The 21,369-nt window shown below is 42.3% G+C and overlaps 1 protein-coding gene across 2 annotated transcripts in view; it reads left to right on the top strand.

Annotated features, from left to right (window-relative positions):
• The first annotated feature begins 12,082 nt into the window (after positions 1-12,082).
• LOC147449924 (transcription factor E2FA-like) overlaps positions 12,083-21,369 on the top strand; it is a 48,013-nt gene continuing 38,726 nt past the window's right edge. Inside the window, exon 1 of one of the 2 annotated variants that reach the window (XM_086522267.1) lies at positions 12,083-12,622. In XM_086522267.1, coding sequence (XP_086378393.1) covers positions 12,617-12,622 — 6 coding nt within the window. In that variant the 5' untranslated portion in view covers positions 12,083-12,616. The remainder of the gene's footprint in view (positions 12,623-21,369) is intronic. The other variant, XM_086522268.1, reaches the window with a different exon arrangement.

The raw sequence follows: 21,369 nt of genomic DNA, 5'->3' as shown, positions 1-21,369 counted from the left end.
ACCATAGCAATCGACGGCAAGATGATGGCGCTATTGCTGCTCGATTCGATAGAGCGGGAGATCAAGTAATAAAAAAAAGTATGAAAAAAAGAACTTACCTTTGGTTTGCTTTTTTTCTTTTGAAATCTTCACTTGCAATGGTTACCTTGATTGCGTAACATCGATTTGGAGAAAGGAGCAAGGTTATAAGCGGCCAAAAATAATTGGCAGCCTCTTCAAATATAGGCGAGAGGATCAAAAAACTCAAAGAGAGTGATGGCGTCAAAAAAAATTTGATTGAAAAGAAGCGGCTGCATATATGTATGTAGCCAGAGAGAGAGAGAGAGAGAGAGAGAGAGAGAGAGAGAGGAGCACTGTAGCAATCGATAGCTCCAAGAGAGAGAAAAAGGCAATCGAGTTGCTGTGTGTGTGTGTGTGTGTGTGTGTGTGTGTGTGAGTGAGAGAGAGAGAGAGAGAGAGAGAGAGAGAGAGAGAGAGAGAGAGAGAGAGCTGCAACCCCTTCCACCATTGCCATTGGAAACGGCGTCTCTTAGAATGCACTGATTGCGGGATACCCACCATAAGAGAAGGGACAAAAAGCTCTAGGTTGTTTTTAGCAGATGTAAAGTGGTGGCCTTTGTCCAAATGAAATCACCTACGAGTGCATCTTGAAGGCATGCAGGGCCAAGTAGCTTTGGGCTGTCTTCAGCAGATGCAAAGAGAGAAAATGCAATCACCTACACTCACCTACACGTGCAACTTGAAGGCATTTGACATCATGCAAGATGTTGATATCGATCAGGGATTTTAATTACGCGATGACGCATTTTGTTAAATGTTAATTATTGTTGTTATTATCACTATTTTTTTCATGTTAATAACATATCTAATGTCATGACCTACGAAAACCGGTAGAAAACGTAGAACCGGCGGGGCAACCAACAATCCCGGCGGGCCCGGCGGGCTTTTGAAGAAACCCGGCGGGCCCGGCAGGCACAGCAAGAATCCCGCCGGCCCCGTCATGTACCCCCTCCATATTTGGCGGCTCTATATAACCCTGTAGTAGACATCACATCACATCACCGCTTCCTCTAAATTTGGTCATCCTTTAAAATTTAGAAGAAAAACTAAAGGTAAAAAAATGAATAGTCTTTTAAAAAAATTAAAACTTAATGTAACTCTGATCATGGATCATTAGTTCTTTTTTGGACTGAACTGATTCTTGAAAGGAGGTAGAAAGGTGAAACTTTGGGTCGGTATCTCTACATTTGGGATGGACTAATCTCATGTTTGGTTCATCGTTATATTTGCTAAATTGATTGCTATATTGATTAGAACTTCTATCATGGGTCATTAGTTCTTTTTTGGACTGAACTGATTCTTGAAAAGAGATAGAAAGGTGAATCTTTGGGTCGATATCTCTACTTTTGGGATGGACCGATCACATGTTTGATTCACCGTTGTATTTGCTTGCTATTCCGATTAGATCTCCAATCATGGGTCATTAGTTCTTTTTTGGACTGGACTGATTCATGAAAGGAGGTAGAAAGGTGAATCTTTGGGTCGATATCTCTACTTTTGGGATGGATTGATCACATGTTTGATTCACCGCTGTATTTGCTTGCTATTCCGATTAGAGCTCCAATCATGGGTCATTAGTTCTTTTTTGGACTGGACTGATTCATGAAAGGAGGTAGGAAGGTGAATCTTTGGGTCGATATCTCTACTTTTGGGATGGACTGATCACATGTTTGATTCACCGCTGTATTTGCTTGCTATTTCGATTAGAGCTCCAATCATGGGTCATTAGTTCTTTTTTGGACTGGACTGATTCATGAAAGGGGTAGGAAGGTGAATCTTTGGGTCGATTATCTCTACTTTTGGGATGGACTGATCACATATTTAATTCACCGTTGTATTTGCTTGCTCATGTTTGAGTAGATTGAGGTTTATTCCCTTCAGGCTTCACTACTATGCTTGTGTGTGATATTGATTATAACACTAATGTTTGGTTTGAATAATACTTGAAAGAAGAGATAGCATACTGAGCTATGTTTATTGGTATTGCAGGCATCCAATAAGTATGTCTTCCACCGGGAATGTGAGCGGTGATGTTGGTGTCTCAAGCTTGGCTTCCTTGAGGAGACCTCCTACCTCGATGCCAAGGCACCACTTCGTAGGGCAAGCGAAAGGCAGGTGGAAAAAGTCCAGGACCCGAGTGGAATTTTGCCACAAATTTAAATAAGTATCAAGATTGGAAATGTAACTTTTGTGGCGAAGAGAAATCTGGAGGAGCACCAAGAATAAGGGATCATTTGCTAGGTGGCAATACCAGAATCCAAGGAGGAAAGTGCAAGGGCTTAGGTGCAGAAGAAGCAGCTATGCGCTTAAAAGCTTTAATTGGTAAGCTAATTTCCACGAGCAAAAGATCAAAACTCTCTACTTTCGACCATTACACCCCAGTATCGATAAGATCAAACCAGTATGAGGGATCATTGGGTGTAACGCCCACCAATGGAAGCACTCAAAGTAGGGAACCAACTTCTCCTATCGATGGAACTACACCTCCAAACCATGGATCTCCCGACTTTCAGTTAGGATCGTCAAAAAGTAGACAGGTTAGCTTACAAACGAGCTTCAAAACGCTTGCCTTAGAAGAAGCACAACTTGCACTAGCTAAAGCCGTCTATTTCACTGGGGGATCATTGGCCATTGTCACCCGTGATGCATGGAAGTAAGCTTGGAAACGCATTGGGGGTATGGTGCTGGATTTACCCCTCCAACATATCACCATATGAGAAACCAACTGTTGGATAAATGTTACACAAGCACACAACAGGATATTCAAAGGGTAATATTAAATGGAACAGAACAATCTGGATACACCATAGTTAGTGATGGTTGGTCCAACGTTCAAAGGCGGCCATTGATCAACATCATGCTTGTATGTCCTCGTGGTGAATGTTTTATCAAAGCTGTGGATAGCTCTGGTCAAATAAAGTCTGGCAGTTTTATAACTGACATCATTGGCGACGCAGTTGAGGAACTTGGAAAAGAAAAGGTTGTCCAAGTAATCATGGACAATGCCAAAAATTGCAGGGCTGCAGGTAGGATACTTGAAAGTCGCTTCTCTCACCTATATAGTGCTGGTTGCAGTACACACAGCTTGAACTTGGTATTGCAAGATTGGTACAAGAGGGAGGACACATAGTGGTTCAAATGGATAGTAGACAATGTTCACTTAATAGTCAAGTTTGTTTTGAAGCGTCAGAGGGTTCTTGACATGTACCATCAGAGGATGTCTACTATGTTAAAACTGCCATGTGAAACTAGATTTTGCACCAACTACTATACGTTAGAATCACTAATAAAAAATAAGAATGCTGTGGTGGAGACATTTGTTTGTGCCACTTTTTCAGAATGGGAGGTTGGTCAAAGGGAGAAGATAAAAAGCAAAATAGGGGTGATCAGAGATCTACTAGTTGATCGCCACTTCTGGGATGATGTGGTGGATGTGCGCAATGTCATGATGCCAATTATGCTTGCATTACGCCAACTGGATTCTTCCTTGCCTAACATAGGTAAGGTGTGGATGGCTTGGTGGACTGTTCAAGAAAGCCTTGCAAATCCATAGGAGCCCCAAGAGTCAATTGTGAAGCCTTGGAAGACACCATTCACTCAAAAGAGGAGAGAAATTTTGAGAAAGTATGTGCATGGTCGATGGGTTGGAGCACATAGTCCACTACACAGCGTAGCTTTCTTATTGGATCCAGAGTATTGGGCAATGGAAATAGACAAACTTTATGAGGAGGTGCTGGAAGACTTTCATGATGTGATAGGCAGGTTTTATGATGATCCTGATGAGCATGCATCAGCTGTTACTGATCTTACGAAGTTTAAACTCAAAGAGGGTAGTTTGGTACAGAATTTGTGCAGAAACTTGCCACAGTTGAAGTGAAGATAATTCACAATTCACTAATAAATTCTCGCAAGACAACGAGTGAATGTTTTCAAATGTTACAAAAACTATCCAAGTGATAGTGAAATATATGTGAGAATATCTTCATTCTCCTGTTCACGCTGACCTTTAAGCTTATTAAAGTCTTCAGACATTTTGAACATTGCATATAGCTTTTTGGATATCTCATACTCACATATAGCACAATGAAAGTTATTTATCATGCTTTGCATCAAGCATGATATATGATACATATGTCCACATGGCAAGCTGAAGTAACCACACCACTCATGAAAGAATGATCTATATATGGGGCAAGGACCACCGTGCTCACCAGAAGCCGGAGGGGCCTCAATAGATGTTGGGTGCTCAATCAATGTGGCAGCATTTTGTTTTTTTATAGTCGCCTCTAACTCTTTTACGTGGCGAGATAGCACCTTCACCTCCCTTTGCAAGTCTCTATTTAGGATTTCTTCTGCATGAGAGCCTTGTGTAGCTTGTGATGCTTGCGTGAGTTGAGTTTGAAGCTCCTCCTTAACTTGGTGCACTTCCATTGATGCACCTTCTAGTGCCAATGACATCTCTTGCCGTGTGACGGTGATTGCAATATTGCGAATGTCCTCAAACGTCATGTGAGGTGTCCTTGAGCTAAAGTCCACTGCTTCACCCAAAACATAATGCATGTATAACATCTTGGCAAACCACAATGGACAATCCATATGATGCATAGGATGACCCATAACATCGAGATATATGTTCTCTCCATTGTCTCGTATGTCTGCATTAATGCATTGTGATAGCTTGAGTCGGCCTTTCTTGATGTTGTCATCTGCAACGCCTGGCCATATGGATTTGACCATTTCTCGGTCAATCCTAGTGTTCACCTCTTTCCATTGTGTACCCACTGGGAGCAACAAGCTGCAATTCGAGCAATGTCGTTCACTCCACCACCTTGACACATGGATCTGAGACGCTCAAAAGCGCGCTTAGCCCTTTGATTATCATTATCCATATCCTGATTAAACACTATACTTCAGTTACGGCATACAAACTTAATGATAATCAATTGCTATAAGAGTAACCACCATTTTACGACAATCAATTGCTATAATTTTAACCACCATTTTACGACAATCAATTGATATTAAAATAACCACCATCTTACGACAATCAATTGATATAAGAGTAACCACCATTTTTAAAATCAATGAATGACAATCAGTGACTCCACGTGGCTTATTGCTTGAAACTTAAGAGAAAAAACAAAACTCATAGAAAATTTGTTGTCTATTGAGATATAACAAAGTGTTTTTATTACTCATACATCATCCATGGCGCATAAAACCCAATTTTTAAAAGTGATTTTATAAGTCAAAAGTCTCAGAAAACCCTGCTTTATAAAGTACATCATATATCCATCAAAAAAAGGCTACACTCATTTCAGAGGGAGGGCGTAAGCATCGTTCTGGCTGGGCTTCAAATCTTTCTAATTCTTCGTCCAAAAGTGCCAAGGTCTTTTTGTCTGTGGATTTCTTCCTCACCCAACCTTCCACAACAATCCTAGATATGGCTTGTACCTCCACTTAAAACCTTATGTTTGAACCAATCTGTGCTGTAGTAGTAAGAGAACTCTCCACAAAACTTACAAAATTGCCATATCACCCATCCTATGGCGTACACATCTGTGGCCTTGGTCCATGGGCATAAATTCTTGCCGTCTAGTAACTCAGGAGCTCGCCAAGGATGAAGCTTTTTCCAGTTTTCATCGGTATTGTTGGTCTTTTGTGTCTCTAAGCCAACACGCAGAGCCAATCCCCAATCAATTATTCCAATACGGGGAGTGAGATCCTTGGTAAAGTCCAACATGATGTTCCATGGATGGAGATCATTGTGGATCACTCCCTCGTCATGTGCGAATCGCAATGCCTTCACCAAGGCATGGATCAACGAGGGAGCATGATTGCACAGGCTCTTGATACGTGTTTTCTTGTCTTCAGAGGGCTGATCCCATTTAAAGTCTGCAGGGATCTTTCCTTTCCCCTCTTGATGCGCTACAAGCGTCGTGAAAGAGCCATGTGGAAGGGGCACTATCTCCATAAGATCACCTAAAGTTCCCCCATTGAAGTAGGGGAATATTAGAAACAATGGCAACGTTACAGAGTGGGCAATACTCCTCACAATCCCTCTATGGTTGAGATCTACCGCTCTTTCTGATGCAAAGCTTTTCCACTGATGCTTGGCCTGTCCTTTGAACTCCTTTGCACAATAAGTATTCGTTGCAGGAAGGAAACTGATCCCTTTGATTTGAAATTGCCACCTTGTGCCATAAGCCCCTGACCCAAGTTTCTTGATCTTCTTAATGGACTTATTTGGAATGCCCAGAGTCATGCCCAGAGTCATACTACATTCAGAATTGTATATACTGCTCTCCAGGTGACTGGCAGAAGCAGTAGAACCCGATGTTCCCTCAATGGCAGCCTCCTCAATAAACGGTTCTCCAACTTGGCTGCTCCCCATAACTCTAGTGATAGCCATTCGCATTTTCTTGCTTAGGCCAAACTGTGTGTCTATGTGGGATGCTCGCCTTGACCTCTCCTTTTCAGCTCTCCATCTCGTGTTCCAATGCTCTAGCTTACCCTTGTCTACTTCTTGAGGGCATTCCCCTTTCAAATCAGAGGCCACCTTGGGCAAATTGCCCACCCAACTGCTCAGTAATGAGATTATTGATTCGGTTGTTTTGTCTGGATATAACAACAACATTTTGCGGGCAATCTCACTGTATAATGATTGCAATCTAGACTCATCTGCAACAATCTGCGCTATATCGTCGGGATCTAGTGCACTGACGATTGTAATCAACAATTGTCTAATTTTCTTTTTGAACTCTATCATTGAAGTAGCAGAAGGATCCATTTTGCCTGCAATGGTATTATTGCAAACAACTATGTGCCACTTCATTTGGATCTTTTCTACGTGAAAGAAAAAGTGCAGTATAGACCATAGATCTCGTACGCTTTTGCAGTGACACACCTAATCGCAATTGCAACCATGTGCCAATGCCTCACCGTACAACAACTTACAAACAGATGCTCCTGTCATTCTAGCAGCAATACACCTAGTCGCAATCGCAACCATGTGCCGAAGCATGAATGACTGGGAGCAACATAAAACATAGTCACCCTACGCTTTTGCAATGACACACCTAGCTGCAATTGCAACCATGTGCCAGTGCATCCATGCACGGTGACTTCTTTCAAACAGATGCTCCTGTCATTCTAGCAGCAACACACCTAGTCGCAATTGCAACCATGTGCCGAAGCATGAATGACTGGGAGCAACATAAAACATAGTCACCCTACGCTTTTGCAATGACACACCTAGCCGCAATTGCAACCATGTGCCAGTGCATCCCCGCACGGTGACTTCTTTCAAACAGATGCTCCTGTCATTCTAGCAGCAACACACCTAGTCGCAATTGCAACCATGTGCCGAAGCATGAATGACTGGGAGCAACATAAAACATAGTCATCCTACGCTTTTGCAATGACACACCTAGTCGCAATTGCAACCACGTGCCAGTGCATCCACGCACGATGTCTTCTTTCAAGATTCAAGCATATGAAGCATTATGAAATTATTTGAGCACACATTCATGCATTAGATGCTACCGTCAATCTAGCAGCAACACACCTAGTCGCAATTGCAACCATGTGCCGAAGCATGAATGACGGGAAGCAACATAAAACATAGTCATCTTGCTTTTTTGCAATGACACACCTAGCCGCAATTGTAACCATGTGCCAGTGCATCCACGCACGGTGACTTCTTTCAAACAGATGCTCCTGTCATTCTAGCAGCAACACACCTAGTCGCATTTGCAACCATGTGCCGAAGCATGAATGACTGGGAGCAACATAAAACATAATCACCCTACGCTTTTGCAATGACACACCTAGCCGCAATTGCAACCATGTGCCAGTGCATCCACGCACGGTTACTTCTTTCAAACAAATGCTCCTGCCATTCTAGCAGCAACACACCTAGTCGCAATTGCAACCATGTGCCGAAGCATGAATGACTGGGAGCAATATAGAACATAATCATCGTACGCTTTTGCAATGACACACCTAGCCACAATTGCAACCATATGCCAATGCATCCACGTACGATGATTTGATAAAAGAAATTTTATACCTTTAAGTTTTAACGCAAAAAACTAAAAAAAACATCAATAAAATAAGGAAGGGATTAAAAAATTACTGCTACACTGCTTTGAGAATGTGGAAACCTGCCAAAAAGTTTGGTGAAGAAGACTTTTCAATGTACCTCTTTTGTGAAAAAGACAAGCACCGGTGTCGCCTTTATATAGCCACGGCGGGCCCGGCCCGGAAATAGATTTACCCGGCGGGCCTCGAGCCAGTCTCCAGGTCTCCTTGGAGGTCAAAAAAGATGAATGTCAATTAACATAATATTTGTTATTTTGCATTTCTATTGTTATTAACCTGAAATTATAGTGTGATCACGTCATTTTGAAATCCCTGATTATTATTATCGACAAAAGAGTTCATGATGATATTGTTATTCAGGGGCTGTTGACAGAAAACTTCATGCTTGGCACTGCCTTGGTTGACATGTATGCCAAATGTGGTGTACTTCATAAAGCACAAAAGGTGTTGATGTCTGGAATGTAGTCTATTGGAATGCACTGATTGTAGGATATGCCCAACAGAGGCAGGGCCAAGACGCTCTGGGATTTTTTCACCAGATGCAAAGAGAGGGCAACTATCCAAATGCAATCGCATACTCTTGTATCTTGAAGGCATGTGGCATTAGGCAAGATGTTGATATGGGCAAAGGAATTCACGTGATGATATTGTCCCGATATTGTTAGCCAGGGATTGTAGAAAAGAAATGTTGTACTTGGCACTGCCTTGGTTGACATGTATGCCAGATGTGCTATACTTCATAAAGCACTCTTTGGATGGCACACACACACACTCGATTCTCTCTATGAAGCGCTTGCTTCATTATCACAGAGCATAACAATATCCTCTACACAAGCAAACATGGAGAGGAAGAGATGACTCTTTCTTTTGTGATCTCACTTAAAGACTGTGCTAAGAACAACGATTGCACCACGGCAGCATGATACATGCTGAGATTTGCAATAGTGGGTTGCTTGAAAATAACACATACTTAGCCAACACATTAGTGAGTATGTATGTTAAGCGTGGTGGACTTGTTTGAGCGCACCAAGTCCTTGACAAGCTTTGGGCTATTTTCAGCAGATGGGAAGCGAGCAAACGCTAGCATCCACGTGTGCATCTTGAAGGCATGTGGCTCTATGCAAGTTGCTATTGAAAAGAGAAATCATGCTTGGCACTACCTTTGTCGATATGAATGTCAAATGTGGTGCACTTCAGAAAGTACAAAGGCTAGAGGAGCTTACTTTTTGGAATAGCGTGCACTGATTGCGGGATACACACAAGATCAGCAGGGCCAAAAAGCTCTAGGCTAATTTCAACAAATGCAAGGTGAGAACCTCTGTCCCGATGCAATAACCTACGCATGCATCTTGAAGGCATGTGACTCTATGCAAGATGCTTATATGGGCTTAAAAATTCATTTTGATATTGTTAGTCAAGGGTTGTTGTCATGCTAAGCAATGCCTCAGTTGATATGTATGCCAAATGTGGTGCACTTCAAACAACACAAAAAGTGCTTGAGAAGCTTCCTGTCTGGAATGTCGCCTCTTGGAGTGCATTGATTGTGGGATACGTGCAATAGGAGCGGGGCGAAAAAGCTCCAAGCAGTTTTCAGTAGATGTGATACATGAGGGGCATGGCAGCGTGGAATGATATATGTCTTCATAAAACATTGGTAATGAGTGCTTCCTTGTACATCTGTAGTATTTTTACAATAAGAAAGTCCCTCCAACACTGGAGGAAAAGCATACGTCCCCCTTCAACACTGGAGGGGGAAGGGCACGTTCCCTACGGTATTATATAAATGTGGAGAATGGTGCCAACTCTGCACCATACATACATACGATTTTTTATTTTTATTTTAATGAGCACAAGCATCGCAAATGCACGAAATGCATCTCTCTTCATTTTTATTATAATGTGCAAATTTTGACATCCACAAATCTTTTATTGCAAAATCTCATTTGTGATGCGAGGTCATAGAGTTTTTGGTGAAAGCTTCGAGGAAAGATGTTATGGAGCTTTCAAAATAAGTGACGATAGGAGGTGAAAGGTACAACATTGCTCCTCTTGTTTAATTCACACCATTCACAACAAATCGATCAAGGCATACTAGTTTCTTGCATAGACTCATCTCCACAAGGTCGGAGACGGAGACCTCCTAAGCTTGTCTCTACATTGCTAAAGACTATTCTTTCACCTTCCATCTCATAGACAACAAGGTTAACTCGAGCCGTCATCTTTGCTAATCAGAGATAAGTAGCTCCAGTCATCGTAATCCTTCTTCTCCTGACAATCTCCATAGTTGTAGAGATTCCAAGAGCAACCACCTCGCTCTAATACCACTACTACAAGTGGAAGGTACGGCAGCCTTCAAAATTATCAAGAATAGCATACTCAACGCGATAATAGCAACGAATGACATAGTGAAATCTAAATATGACGCAACGCGAGTGTGAAGAGAGAGAGAGAGAGAGAGAGAGAGAGAGAGAGAGAGAGAGAGGACAATGGGTGCAATCTCCCCTTGTGCAAGAGTGAGGATTTTTCTCTTGCACGTATTTTATTTATAGGTAGAGGCAATCCTCAACATAATGTTTACATTAGTTCACACTTGGGCATAAAGTTAATCATTGGAGCTCACTCCAATAATAAACTGTCTACATCTCAACCTATGAATTTAATAAACCCTAAATCCGATAGTGGTAGATTTACTCCATCAACAACTATCACATTATTGTCCTGCAATGAAATCCGATAGTGGCAGATTTATTCCATCAACAACTATCACATGATTGTCCCGCATGCACGAGTCATTGATCTGCTAACACAATGTTCGACAAGTGATCATAATTCCACAATTCAACTTAACATTGCAATGCTCATAAAATATACCAAATAATCCATAAACAATTTATCAAAATGCTAATTCCATTATAGTGAAATTGCTAGAACCTACACTATCATTCATAGAACTTATATTCACATAACCTAATCTTACATCATAAGCCCACACAATGTTCCAAATGCCATGCCCTTATCAATAAGGAGATGTTACATCATGTATACCCAAAGTGGGTAATTGTCCCCATACAATTTCTCCTAAGGAGACAATATGACCAACCCATGGAAAGACCATATAAGAGTGATATCTCATTACCTCACTGCCTCACCCCCCCCTTTACCAAAACAACCACAACACACACACACACACACACACACACACACAAGCTATTGATACTTTTCTTCAAACATGGCAATCTAGATCATCACAACCTATGTGAGTTTCAATAATAGGTAGGCACCAATAAAGCACCTAAAGGACGAGGTAATTGACATTATGAGTCGAACCACTAGGCAACAACACTCTAAAGCCAAGGAGTGCGTGAACGTCGTCCCACGACGAGAGAGAGAGAGAGAGAGGAACATGTGGCACACGATGAACTCCCAGTCGTATATACTTTTTTATTTTTTTTCCCAACCGTATATACTAAACTCACGGTCGTTTTGTATATACATTAACAAAAAGTGTGCAAAATTATAACTTTGCTAGGAGTCATTGTAAAACCCTAAGGAAAATTACAATGAGGCTGGTTACACATCGCGTGGATTCCAACCGGCGCGAACGTGGATTCGTCGAGCAAAAGAACCAACGCCCAAAAACAGGACAACCAAAGTCCCCTGTCCATCGTTGGGCGGGGGTGGATCCCTTGTTGCGACATCCTCAGGTAGGCTGACACAACCTATAGGCTACGAAAGTTTTGCTGAAAAGCTGGTGGTTTATTTAATTTTTATTCGAAACTGGGTCGCTGGTGTGTAAAGCACGCCCGTCCACCCCCAAACTCGGGCGAGAGCCTGCCCATTGATATGTAACGAGCCTAAGGCAAAAGGCCAAGGGAAGAGGCCGACTACAGTGTGCCTTAAGGAAAGATGGGCGCGAGTTCCACATTCAAAACGTAACACATCTAAGTTGTAGGCCTGTAATCCGGATTTCCGAGCAAACCCCAATCTCCAACTTTTGCTTGCCGCCAATTTTTCTCTACGATCTTACCGACCCCCTTATCTCTCATCTCTCCTGTGGCATCCTAGCCCATCACCATACCCACACGCAGAGGAGTTCCGATCAAAAGCCAAAAGCACAGGTTTCTAAGTGAGGCAGGAAAGCAAGGGACAGCAGTGCTGCGGGCAGCCCAACGTTTGAGCAAGATTTGAAACCACAGCGAGCAACCGGGAGGGCTTTGTATGAGACCCTCCTCTTTTGGATCTGTGTAAGCAGTTCTGGTGCCTTCTACTCTTTGGACTCCAATTCTATGCCTGCGCGGAGGGATTTCCCTTCTTTTGTGAAGCTGGTTCAGCATCAGAGCCTTTCCTTCTCCTCCTCCTGCAGCACTGCAAGCTTTACATTAGTTGTATCTTCACGGTGTCATAGGCCCCAGAGCCCTGAAGCAACAATCTACATCTGGTTGCAGAGGCCCTCATGATCGTAAGGTCTACTTCCATCTTTCTGCTTACTAACACTTAGCAAGGATTTAGGCACAGTTATGTTATTTCTAGTGGTGGCATTCTGTGTCTAAATTTCCCAATTCACAGTTAAGGATGCCATCTTTCACATGTGGCCATAGGGGCATATTTGTTGGAATGTAGCTGATGTGCATGATGGTCCCAGTGTTATTGTCTACTAGAGAACTGGTGCATCTAGTTTCAGGTGCAATTATTATTGAGCTGTTATGTCACTTGAAGCTGTGAGTACCGTGGAGTCATAGACTTACCTTTGATACATGTCATTTCATATCGATTGGTTTTGAGATTTCCATTTGTTGGAGTTAATTGAGTTGATGTCAAGTGTCAGTATACATATATACGCATGCCACACACTTGCTTGAGCAGCTCACACAAGTATCAAGAGTTTAAGCAAATTTTACGTTCTTTTTCCAATTGAGAACACGCTATGCATTTCTACAAAATAGATAGAGTGAGTTATCCAAGTTAGGGAGTGCGCTAAGAGTGCATCACAAGCAAAGGCCAATTGGGGATTGTGTTAAGAGTGCATCACAAGCTTCTTGTAGGTTCGTAGTTCTAGCTCAAAAGCAATGATTGTAGTGAGAGTAAGATCATTTTGGCCGACCCGCTCGCAGCTCAACTTGCCCCAAATCTTCCCTTGTGGTCTAAAATTTGTCCCCTTCTAGGTTCCTCATAGGATCACCTACAATTCACACAAGGGGGGTGCCCTTGGGCCTCCTCACTAGGAGCTTGTCTCATTCACTAGAGTTCCACGTGGAAGAGAGTAAGCACCATAAAGTTCAATAGTTTTGTCCTAACGGTTTCATATATTTTAGGCACTGTGAAATAGATTTGCTATCCTTTATCATACGCTCAAGCTTTATCTTTAGCCATTCACTTGGGCATGCTTACTTATTTTCTATCCCAAGCAATGCGTCACATTATTGATGTCCAAGAGTACATCATCTCACGAGGGGGGAGATGAGCTCTCCTAGCTCATGGTATATATAGTTTATGTTTCAAGGCTGAGGTAAAAAAATTGTCAAAATTTTTAAACGGGAAAAAGAATTTAAACTTTGGGACCAATGTTGGGAAGTTATTAGGGGAATTTTGGGGTCTCAAAAGGGCCTTGAAAGGAAATCCATGCCATCACCCCTCCTTAAAATTGGGTATCCGATGAAATTTTTGCAAGCGAGCTCCAAACTTTGCGGAGGTTAGAGATTTAGATTCTACTCGTCAAGAACTATCCATTGATATATGAATTGTTAGGGTAGAATGTCACCTATGCTTTCTTGATTAAACATTATCATTACCATAATGCCATAGAAATAGCACCTCTACTTCTTAAGTGCATCAACAGTTGTATATAGCTTCCTTTCACAGACAATTTGTTTGCATGGTCTATTTTTGCTCTCAATAGCCATTGTCGGAAGTCTTGTGATTGAACCGTGCCTTGGATGTCATCGACTCATCGCATTCAGAGTTAGAAAGGGTCGAGAGAACCCTGCTTAGAAGCCACGGAAGATGTAGGGACGACGAATTCATCTCAACATTGGCACATTGGCAAAGAGAGAAAATCATCAAGATTCAATCCCATGGCAATGTTGTTATCATTAGTTTCTACCATAAGTGTTTTCTTCGGATTGTAAACTTGAAGTTGCTTTTGGTCTTCCCCCTTGAAAGGATTTGCATTTATTTGAAAGGGGATTAGTTGATTTGCATTTATCTGAAAGGATTTGCATTTATTTGAAACTTGATTAGTTAAAGGATCATGGCAAAAGTTCTCATGAATATATGCTAAAATCCGAACATCCCTCGGAAGATGTGTAGCTCTTCAAAATATAGGTTGTACCGTTTAAAACTTCTTATTGTACTACTCAAGGCTCTCACAACTAGCCGCATCCAACTTGAACCATGCTTTCATCATATCTACTCTAAAAGTGTTTGTCAGTCATGCAGATGAGATAACATGTTTAAATTGGACCCATGATGATGGTGCCTAATCCTGCACCAACAAAGTAGTCCACCCCTATACCGCAACTCCTTTCGATTAGGTGAAGGCCTTTCGCACTTTCAATCACTCGGCGAAATTTCTCCTTGTGTAGGGTGCATCAAATTGTTGTATGAATGCCAAAGCTTTTAGCCTATCTTGCATTCCACTAAAACTCACAAATTTTATTGTTGCGTTGCCTTCCTTGTAATCCTAGGCTTTGGAAAAGGTGTCAACTAGTCATAAACAGGTGACTGTAGGAATGGTTCTTGCGTATTCGCCATTTCCACATTCGTGTCACTTGTCTTGCCTGCAATATTTGTATTATTCGCATTAGGGTGAGAAGCCCATGGCGAGGCAAAGGGCCAGATCCGTGGAAGAGGGAATGATATGTGACCAAGTCGTATGCAAAGTGTGGCACAATGACACATCTTGCAACGCCGAATCACAAATCTGTGATCTTAGTCGAGGCCCAAAGGATACATGAAACCTCAACAACATAGAAACTGGTGCATGGCCAGAGAAAACTGTCACAGGCTAGATCGTGATTGTGCCCCCGTGAGGGGCTGCCTAAGGGCCAACATAGAATATGTGATCTCTCAAATAATGATCCTAACTATCTCCCAAAACTCAGTGAAATTTGTAGTGATCGCGTAATACAAGTCAAGGAAGGTATATGCCAAGCATCTATGCCAAAAACCGCAAAGAAAATTACGTCACAACGGAGTGCGCAAATAGAGGTAGGGCATGAGACACAATTGTCCACCAGACTTTTGGAGTCTACATTATTGAATTTGCCCCCAACAATCCAAGAATCCACATTAGGCAATACATCAACAATGTGCTGTAAGATCCAAGCTCTAGCATGAGCTATAGTATGACCACACACACATACACACACACAATGCCTACTAAAGCATTCTAAACCGTAGAAAGTTGAGTCCCAACAATGAAGAGCAATCTCCCAGAACTTATGAGAGGCACTCGACAAGAGCTTGCCACATCGATGATATTTGTCAGTCACAAGTTGTGCACAAGTACAATATCTCTCTGTACATGAGTGTGTATATCTTGTCTAAGCTAAGCAAAATAAATTTGCTTAGGACCACTAAGTGTGATCATTGATGCAAACCATTGACATTCCATGTGTTAATATGCAAATCCATATCAACTGATTTTTGTGAGCTTTGGTGAGCGTCAGGAGGTTGACAAATACTTCGGGTTTGCTTGTAGAGCTTAGTTTGCTCAGATTTTCCATTCGGGCTCATTTCGGCCTTCGTTTTTACTACAAGTAGTACTATGCAGACAATCTTGTCATTTTGTGCAAAATTTTGTCGATGCTGTTTTTTGCATAACAATTGATTTTTGTGAGCTTTGGTGAGCGTCAGGAGGTTGACAAATACTTCGGGTTTGCTTGTAGAGCTTAGTTTGCTCAGATTTTCCATTCGGGCTCATTTCGGCCTTCGTTTCCACTACAAGTAGTACTATGCAGACAATCTCGTCATTTTGTGCAAAATTTTGTCGGTGCTGTTTTTTGCATAATAGGTCCCTTACACTCTTCTGCGGGTTGTGCTATATAGCATGTGTGGGTCTCGCTTTGTTTCTCCTCTTTTCGGGCAGTTTTCATATCAGGTGCAAGCATTCGCCATGGCTGACAACAACACATGTGTTCAAGATGTTTGTTGTTGAGGATGAATTGGATGGGGACAATTTGTCACTAGACGGGCACCACGTGTCAATAGAAAAGAACAGACTGAACAAACTTTTAGCACTTCAATAACAATTGAACTGAAAGAGATAGACGACACGTGACACAGAGTGGCGGAATTCCATCCCAGAGAGTATTGGCCCTAAACCTTGGCGTCCCTTTCGGTATTTCTTTATATTGCATCAACTCAGTACAAGCCGGTACTCCAGACTTTGCATCTTCTCTAGGAAGCATGCCAAAGAATGAGCCCTAACCTCATATTTCCTAGGCCCCAAAAGCAGTTTACAGTAAAAAGTCTTCAAACTCGAAAGCATCTGGTCCAAAAGCAAAGCCAAAAAGTTGCCAATGTAAATCACGGAAATCCGTACAGCCTGCTACGTCATCAGCTAGCGCAAAACGCGGAAATCCTACAGCCTACCATGTCATCATGTTAGCGCAATTCCCGGAAATCTGCCACGTCATCAATTTGTGTGTGTGTGTGTGCAGGTCTTGCTTTATTTTAATCCTTTGTTACTTGGGCCCCATTGAACGGGGTCCCCATAAGTTGGTAGGACTTCTTCTTCTGTTACTTGTTCTTCTTAGGGTTTAGGCCCCTCGGCCGACATCTGCAAGTTGGCTCCCGTCATTAGGGCTTTGATACGTCAGCAATTTGTTACACAATTACCCAATGTGGGCTTACATGATGCAACATGTACTTGTGTCAAAGGGCGTTTGGAACGGTGTTTAGGGCATTGATGTATGCCTTGCATAGTTACCAGGAACGAAAAACCGAAACGGGGAACGACAACCTGCATGAAATGCCATTCCCTGTTTCGGATACTCACGTTTGAAACACGGTACGGGGATTTGGAACGGGAAATTGGGATGGGAATGGGGAACGGGGACCTGAAAATGGCCATTCCTTGTTATTATGACGCCTTGGTTCTGAGGATGCAGGTGATTTGAGGATGTTGCAGGTTTTGGTGACAGGGTTGTTGCTTCAAAAACTGTTTTGCCTACGGTTGAGCAAGCTCGTTGGGATATTATAGATGCGTAGGCTCATGCATTGATCGCATTATCCGTGAAGCGCACTATTACTCCTGACATTCATTCAGCTAAATATGCAAAACAAGCGCAGGATATTCTGGTTGGTCTTTATGCGAGTCGCAATGAGACTAAAATTTCATTGCTGCGCAAAGAGCTGGAGTTGAAGATTATGCACGAGGAAGATGAAATGGACACTTGCTAGTATCCAGGATACGAGTGACTAATTTTTGCAGGTGAAGTCATTTATGATAGTTCCCTTGTGTAGATTGTTCGTGATGCTTTGCTAGATTCTTACCAGACTTTTGAGACTTATGACCCAAGGAAATCTTGAAGTTGTCAAGTTTGATGCATAATGCACATTGCTGTTGCAAGAGTCACTTTCCAGAAAAAACAAGGCTAAACAACAGGCAATTGAACAAGCCTTCATTGCTGCTTAAAGAAAAAGTGGTAATAGTAATGTAGCCACTCCTTGTAGTTCTTGTGCGAGTGGAAAGACACCTATTCTTAATGCTTCTGCTAGTTGCACTTTGTCTGGAAATTCTAGTGAAAAGAGCAAAAAGAAGATACGTTGCCATTATTGTAAAGCCAATGATCACTTGATCAAGCAGTGTCCGAAATTGAAGGCAAAAGAGACTAAGAAGAAAAAGGTTGGTTCCACTATAAGTGCAGCTATTGTATAGTCTTCTGTGAAAGGAGATTGTGATGTTGATGTAGATGCAGAATGGGCTTTTAGTGCAGAGTGCACTTATGATCCTTCTGTCCATGATGCATGTATGTCAGTTGCTATAGATGCTCATGAATGGTACTCTGACAGTGGTGCTACAAAGCACATTACCTCTCATCGTGACTTGTTTACCTCTCTTGAGGATGTCCCTTATGGGATTGCAATCACTTGTGTTAACAATGTCTCTTATGCGGTCAAGAGAGTTGGAAAGATTGTGTTGACTGCTGCAAATGGTAGTTCTTTCACACTTGTTGATGCACTGTATGTACCTGGGATAAAAAAGAACCTTTTGTCTGTATCTGCACTTGCTAGACTTGGTCTTGTTATGAAATTTGTGGATGAGAGAGAGAGAGAGAGAGAGAGAGAGAGAGAGAGAGAGAGAGAGAGAGACCTTTGAGCTTGAAAGAGGCCTAAGAGGATAATTTGAAGAATTTTGGCCCTAAGCTTTCAAAGTTTCCAAAGGATGGTTCAATAAGGGCTACATGCAGGTTGCAGCTTGTGCATAGTGATGTTTGTGGACCCATGCAAACTCCGTCCTTGGGCAATTACCTTTACTTCGTGTGTAACAAGAGATGGGCACCACGTGCCAACAGAAAAGAACAGATTGAACAACTAGCACTTCAAATAACAACTGAACTGAAAGAGATGCACGACACACAAGACGGGGAGTGTCGGAGTTCCACCCCAAGAGAGCACTCGCTCCAAACCTTGGTGTCCCTTTCGGTATTTCTTTATATTGCTTGAACTTAGTACAATGCCGGTACCCGTGTTCTACACCTTCACCTTGAGGAGTGCCAGAGACTGAGTCCTTTGGACATATTTAAAGGCCCTTGGCCTATGAAAAGTAGTTACATGAAAAGCATCAAACTCAAAAGCATTTGGTCTTCAAAAGCTCTAGTGCCAAAAAGATGCCAGCGCAGAACAGGGAATTCTGTACAATTGCCACGTTAGCAATCCAACGTAAAACGTGGAAGTTTGTACAACCTACCACGTCATCTGTGTAAATTGCAGACGTCCGTATAACTGCCACGTCATCACCTTTTTTGCAAGAGATTGATTTTGTGTATGATCCCGCTCTAGCTTAAGGGCTTTAGAACCCTTGGGCCCCATCGGACGGGTCCCATAAGCTGGTGGGAACTCTTCCTTAAAAAATAGGCCACTCGGTAAGACTTTGTAAGTTGGTAAACTTCTTCTGCTGCTTCTGCTTCCTCACTTAGGGTTTAGGCTTCTCGGCTAGGATCTGCAGGTTGGCTCCGTTCTTCAGTGGCTTGACACGTCTGCAGTTTGTGACATCGTGACTTTTATTGATGATTACTCCAGGCATGCATGGGTGTATCTGCTTAAGGTGAAGTCCGAAGTGTTTGTGTGCTTCAAGTAATTTTTGGCTATGGCTGAAAATATTTCAATTGTACTATGGGCACCCTCTGTTCCAATCGAAGAGGGGAGTATTTGTCTCATGAATATAATGCATTTCTTGCTAATCGTGGGATAAAACACTAATGTATAGTGTCGTATACACCTCAATAAAATGGTATTGTTGAAAGGAAAAACAAGTCGCTTACGTAGCTTTTTTGAGCGAACGGAGAACACCATCTTATTCATGCGCTTATTCTGAACTATTCTGTGCTACATCCGGCTATTGTTCTACTCATCATATATCTGGACACGGATAAATTTCCCGATGGCGCATTGCACCAAAAAATTTACTAGTTCATAATTGGCACCAATAAATTCATATATTCATTTTGTGTGCACAAAAATCATTTTCATATACCTATAACCGTAGCTAAAATATTACACCGGTGATGGACAACAATGGGAGCACTCGATGCGGCGAGGGAATGGCCGAGAAGAGGCTCAATGTGCTATTGAAGTAGCGCACCGCAACGGGAAGGCTAGCAAGGTCAAACCCAAGCCGTTTCCGGCGAGTGAACGGGGCTGAAATCTGAAAATGCTGGCTGATATGCTGAAACTGCAAGCGCTAGGGCTGATCTGTAGCTGTAGAGTTAAAATGCGAGGGCTGATGCAAAACACTGGCTGATCTGGAGCAAATCGCTCGCTGGCTACTTTGCAAATTGCTAATCCTAATTTGGCGCTTCCTCCACTTGATGAGATTGCTAGACTTCTTGCTCCCTTTATATGTGAATTGTGTAGGTTATAAACCCCTAAAGGCCTAGGTAGGGCAAAACCTTTGTCAAATTTTTATAAAATAAATAATATAATGACCTTGACCAAAGCTCAGTTTCTTGGTGAAACTGTCCCACATTGGCCGATCCAAGAATCCGATTAATGCGGGGAATGTCTCATTGGGTTTTTCCAACCTAAAACTACATGCACGTCATGCCAGATGCCCATCGTAGTGTAACATTTGTCAAAACGCTTGTACAATCCATTTATGCAAGAGGGTTCCAAAATTGGAAAACCTAATCTTATGGACTCGTCTGGACATGCAGGTCGTGCGAACAAGCGCACAAAAATCTTGATACTAATCCTCCTAGGATTTTAGATGCTCCTATCTAGGGATAGGTACAAAATTGGAGATAGGATAGGTACAGAATTGGCTCTAGTAGTCGATGAAGCATTTCCACGTGGCACACAGAGCCATGTACATGTGACACCCAGAGCCATGTACATGTGACACACAGATAAAAAAATTCCAGCAAAAAATAAGGCATGTGCACTAAGAGTAGCCCCTCTCTAAAGAGCGACCCCCCCTCTTCGAGTTTTGGCGCAAAAAGCTCTGCCTCTCTCTTTCCTGCTCTCTCTATAGAGAGAGGTAGAGCATGTATGTATGTATATGTAAGTATGTGTGTAATGGGAGACGCCATGTGAGACATCATACATGGGAGATGCCAAACTCTCACCACTTCGATGTCTTTCTCCCCTTCTTTTGCATCTTTTCCTTTTCGCTTGAGTTAGAATAAGAAGAACTCTCTGAGCTATTTGAAGACGAAGACGAAGACACAGAATTGGGGCCTTCCTCCAAGCGGTCATGCTCCCTTGATTTACCGGCGCCCTCGAAAGTAGATGTCCGACCTAGGAAGCCAGGATAATCCTATGAATAGCTCTTCTTCCGAGGTTGCTTTGTAGTCTTCATTAGCTTGTTGACCTTCTACACAAGAGCGTCGTCAAAACTCTTCTTGTGAGTACAATTTTTACTTTTTTGCGCTTAGATTTGCTTTCTTCTTCATAGTCGACTTGAGAGGTGAATGGGTGGCACCATGCCATCGTGAATGGACCTCCTCATGCGGGCGGTTCATCAAATACTTGCGTATTTTGGGT

This window comes from Adiantum capillus-veneris, chromosome 10 (genome assembly GCF_014529385.1).
Source record: "Adiantum capillus-veneris isolate H3 chromosome 10, ASM1452938v2, whole genome shotgun sequence".
In the NCBI taxonomy this organism is placed as follows: Eukaryota; Viridiplantae; Streptophyta; class Polypodiopsida; order Polypodiales; family Pteridaceae; genus Adiantum; species Adiantum capillus-veneris.
Note: the sequence above shows the minus strand (reverse complement) of the source record. Positions and strands in the feature narration are given on the sequence as shown.